We start from the raw sequence: 5000 nt of genomic DNA, 5'->3' as shown, positions 1-5000 counted from the left end.
TCCACCCCCCCTCCTGAGATATAGTAGGTGTAATGAGCGGTGGTTCAGAGGACACCAACCTCCTACCCCCTCTCCCACCCCCCCTCTCTCCTGAGATGGTGTAATGGGTAGTGGACCAGAGGTAATCAACTAACAGGAACATTGTCTAAATTAAATGAACAAGGTACAAACTGAAGGCGGTATCTCTCTTCTTTTCTTCCGCCCCTCCCTACCTCCCTTCTCCTCCTCTTCTCTCTCAGGCGGTGGTGATGGGACAGGCCAGACTGAATCTGAGGGTACGATCAATTATCAATGCTTTCACAGTATTATGAACGAGTTAATAGTGTTATCAATAAATGTGTAGTGTTATCAACACGTTCAGCGCTATCAATAAATGTAGTGTTATCAAAACGTTCACAGTGTTATCAATAAGTTTAGTGTTATCAATAGTGTTATGAACAAGTTAATAGTGTTATCAATAATTAAACAGTGCTATCAATAAGTTCACAGTGAAATATTCATGTTCATCAAATGCCTTTCCTCAGCTCTGTGAGAGGATCTGGAATATTCCATACTTCAGATGTTCTTCTTTTCCAACAATGTGGAAGAGTGTGAGATCAGCAGCCCTACTCCCCACTGGGCATGAATAACCATCTGTCTTATTAAGCTGAATATGTGTGTGTGTGTGTGTGTGTGTGTCTGCCTATCTGTGTGTGTGTGTGTGTGTGTGTGTGTGTGTGTGTGTGTGTGTGTGTGTGTGTGTGTGTGTGTTTAAAGAACTGAAGCTCAGCATGAAGTATCATGTTCTTGTATTAAGTCCTGGTGCTGAGGTTGCTCTAGTGGGACCAATCAGAGGAACTCTGTCTGGGTGAATAAAACCCATCTGATCTTGTGTGTGTGTGTGTGTGTGTGTGTGTGTGTGTGTCTAATCTGATTTTTTGGTATTTTAACTTCTAAGAAGTCAAGCTGAAGATCAAGAAAAGGCTGACTAGTGTTAACAGTGTTCAAGTACTATTCTCCTCTGTGTGTGTATGTGTGTGTGTGTGTGTGTGTGTGTGTGTGTGTGTGTGTGTGTGTACCTGTGGTGCGGGGTCAGAAGTACCCTGACTGGCTGGGGATGAAGAGCCTCTGGGGTGTCTGTGCGGTCAGGGGAGAGAGAGGGGGGAGTAGGTAGGCGGGGTAGGGGTAGGCTCGATAGCCGGACGCTAGAAGGCCGGTGCTGGTCGGAGAGGGAACAGGGGGAGACAAGCTCCCAGGAGACCCCTCGTTCAGGAAGAAATAATCTGGAACGGAGAGAAAGAGAGAGAGAAGAGGAGGAGAGAGAAGAGGAGAGGAGAGGAGGAGGGAGAAGGGGAGAGAGAAGAGGAAAGGAGAGAGAGAAGAGGAGGAGATAGAGAGAGAGAAGAGGAGAGGAGGAGAGAAAAGAGGAGAGAGAGAGAAGAGGAGAGGAGAGAAAGAGAAGAGGAGGAGAGAGAGAGAGGGGAGAGGAGGAGAGAAAATAGGAGAGGAGAGGAGAGAGAGAGGAGAGGAGAGAGAGAGAAGAGGAGGAGAGAGAGAGAGAAGAGGGGGGGAGAAGATGGGGAGAGAGAGAGAAGAGGAGGGGAGAGAAGAGGAGAGGAGAGAAAGAGAGAAGCGGAGGAGAGAGAGAAAAGAGGAGAGAGAGAGAGAGAAGAGGAAGAGAGAGAGAAGAGGGGGAGAGAGAGAGAGAAGAGGGGAGAGAGAGAAGAGGGGGAGAGGAGAGGAAAGGTCAATAAACAGGTAGTTGAGCGGAGTGTTTGATCTGAGTGTGTCTGATCGTGTTGACACAGTGTGTTGGCTCAGTGTCTCTCACTCAACCAGGTTGTGTGTGTGTGTGTGTGTGTGTGTCAGGGTTTCCGTTAGAAAAAATTGGTGCCGGTCAACGTGTCCGGAAAGATTTCAATGTGTCAGACAAACGGGAGAAATTCCGGTCATCATATTCAAATATAATATAGGTGTTTGTCGCGGTGATTAGCTGTTGTATAGCCTATATATGCCATTTAATGTCTATTTCTCATCCGATACGATTAGATGCGAACTATATAATAATATAGGCTTTCATGATTCGCATGCGCTACTGTCCAGGGCTGCACGCGCCACACTGGGCCTAGTCACCTTTGCTACTTTGAATTACGACTCTAGGCTAAGATGTTTATTTCAATTGCATTAATGGGATTTGAGGATGTAATTGGTCATTTTAAGTATGCCTAGTTTAGCTTTTGATGGCTATTTGAACGGACTGCATCGATCGATCAATGAACGGACTCCACATTACGTTAACTGAAGTGTGTTAAATAGTTTCACGACAGTAATGTACGTTTTCTATATTCTCTTTCCAGTTTTACCCTTTTTATCAATAAAACAACGTAATTTCTATAACCACGTCTCGCTGATTGGGAAGGCATTAAGTCTAGCTGCCTGTCAAATCATACTTACTCGGACTCGGGAGTATGAGAATGGGGAGGTTGTATCGGGGGGATACACACCCGTGGACTATTTCAATTTAGTGGCACAAATTAAACTCTAACACTATAGATAGACTAAATTGAACTAAAATGATGGACACCGACTGAATAACTGAGTGGGGGGAAGACATGTCTCAAATGTGGAACAATTATAACATTTAATACATAAAGATAAAACATACACAAATATATAACATTGATATCCCTAAACTCAAATGTAGTGTGGTATTGTCAACCTAATCTAATCAATCCTAATCTAATGGTACCAGTAGCCCAGGTTGTCGATAGTAGCGCACGCGGAGATGGACGAATGTAGAGGAGGAAAGTTCAATGGAAACTCCCGGAGTAGAAGAGGTAGCCAGGGGGAGTAGAAGAGGTAGCCAGGGGGAGTAGAAGAGGTAGCCAGGGGGAGTAGAAGAGGTAGCCAGGGGGAGTAGAAGAGGTAGCCAGGGGGAGTAGAAGAGGTAGCCAGGAGGAGTAGAAGAGGTAGCCAGGGGGAGTAGAAGAGGTAGCCAGGGGGAGTAGAAGAGGTAGCCAGGAGGAGTAGAAGAGGTAGCCAGGGGGAGTAGAAGAGGTAGCCAGGGGGATGTTGTACTCTGAATCTCCCGACTCAGGGCTGGAACGGGCACGGCAGGCTCAATCAATGAACGGGGTTGAGATGGCTAGCGTCCTTTACTAGCCGCATCTCACGGCCCTCTGTGGTCATTCACTGTGCTCTAGCACATCCAAAACACGCAGAACAATAACCTTGACTCCGGTCACTGCAGTGGTTTTATTTAGACTAGATCAAACTAAATTAACTGACGAATTTCTCCCTCACAACTACTCCCGAAAGGTACCTTCACTCTCCGCAAACAATAAACTACTCGCGCTGTTGAGAGACAGGGTTGCCAGATGGGGCGGGTTACCGCCGAATGGGCTACTGGGTTTAGCGGTTATTTAGCGGACTAGTTAGGCTGTAAATTGTCAATCCCATCTGGCAACCCTGCCGCTGTTGTTCATCGCGTAGGCTAGTCTACACATTAATAATAAAAGAAAAAATATAGCCTATATATTCGTCTTTTTTAATGTAGAAGGAATCAGAATATGTGACAAATTAATTTTAGCAAATTGTATTCAAATTGTGCTTAAAGGGAATTATTTTCACCGGACATTATGACCGAAGAGGTTTAAATAGTCGGACTTCAACAGATTTTACCGGACAAAGACCGGTAATTACCGGTTAACGGAAACCCAGGTGTGTGCGTGTGTGTGTGTGCGTGTGTTAGTGGTGTACAGAGACATCATTATCTGTATCTGTATCTGTTCAACCTACAAAGTTATCTGTATCTGTATCTGTATCTGTATTCGGATAGAAGACCAGAAGTGGGCGTGGTTTATACCGGAAGTCAGATTCAATCAGGCAAATGTTGTAGCTTCTAATCTAATATTCATTGGCAATGCAATGTTTGTGCCTTCAATCAATATTGGTTCAATTCATATTGGTTTATAATTAACATCATCACCACATCATCATACTGTATGTTTTATCTCTCTCTCTTTTTTTTTTTTTAGCTAAACTAACCACCCCTTTAACTGGGGGACGTTGAACAACCAGAAACTGAAGATTTTTTTTTTTTTGAAACTGAAAGATTCTGTTTTGCATTGGAAATAGAAATGATTTACATTAAAGATATACAGTATAGAAAAATATCCTTCAGTTGAAGGGAATCATCTTAAATTCCAATGATGCTGCATTCGCGTTTCTTGAAGTGTTAACATTACTGCAGTTCGCAAGGGAAATATGAATTACTACTTCCAATGCGAGAGTTTCGCATCGAGGCAGCGCTGACTTGGTGGGGACGGCTACTGAATAGTGATCACTTTTCCAAAATGTGTAGTAAATGAAACGACTAGTTAGTGGAATCAAAGTCCTATGTTGCAAACAGAATGGGCATTTTTATCTTGTGACCATTCACAATGATATGAATGGATTTGAAGAAAAATAATGGCTGACGAACAGACATGTCAATGGCTTTTTTCAGAATAATAACAAGCAACTTCGGGTAGAATCTGTATGTGTTTCCATCGCATTATATGTGCTTTCCTGAATAACTTATTCGTATTCGGGTACATCCCTAGTGTGTGTGTGTGTGTGTGTGTGTGTGTGTGTGTGTGTGTGTGCGCGTGTGTGTGTGTGTGTACCCAGGTTCCAGAAGGCGTTCTGAGCGGCCAGCTCCTTGGCATCCTCCTGGACGCTGCACCACTTGTCAGGCATGAAGCTGCTCCTTGCTGAAGAGATCACCACCTAGTGGACAACACAGGCATCAACACATGGTGACCATCTCACTCAGAGACACAGAGTCAGACAGACAGACAGACAGACAGACACAGACAGAGACAGACACAGACATAGACAGAGACAGACAGAGACAGACAGACACAGATAGACACAGACAGACAGACAAAGACAGACACAGAGACAGACAGAGACAGACAGACATACAGTAGAGACAGACAGACACAGAGACAGACAGACAGACAGACTGTCATGAATGT

The 5000-nt window shown here is 44.4% G+C and overlaps 1 protein-coding gene across 1 annotated transcript in view; it reads right to left on the bottom strand.

Moving 5' to 3' along the window:
• Window positions 1-1071: 1071 nt before the first annotated feature.
• LOC308150726 (putative RNA-binding protein 46) overlaps window positions 1072-5000 on the bottom strand; it is a gene marked incomplete at both ends in the record, with an annotated part of 10972 nt that continues 7043 nt past the window's right edge. The window contains 2 exons of the mRNA XM_080523527.1: window positions 1072-1262; window positions 4647-4749. Coding sequence (XP_080379653.1) covers window positions 1072-1262; window positions 4647-4749 — 294 coding nt within the window. The remainder of the gene's footprint in view (window positions 1263-4646; window positions 4750-5000) is intronic.

Source organism: Nansenia antarctica (genome assembly GCF_963989245.1).
Source record: "Nansenia antarctica genome assembly, chromosome: 2".
NCBI lineage: Eukaryota > Metazoa > Chordata > Actinopteri > Argentiniformes > Microstomatidae > Nansenia > Nansenia antarctica.
Note: the sequence above shows the minus strand (reverse complement) of the source record. Positions and strands in the feature narration are given on the sequence as shown.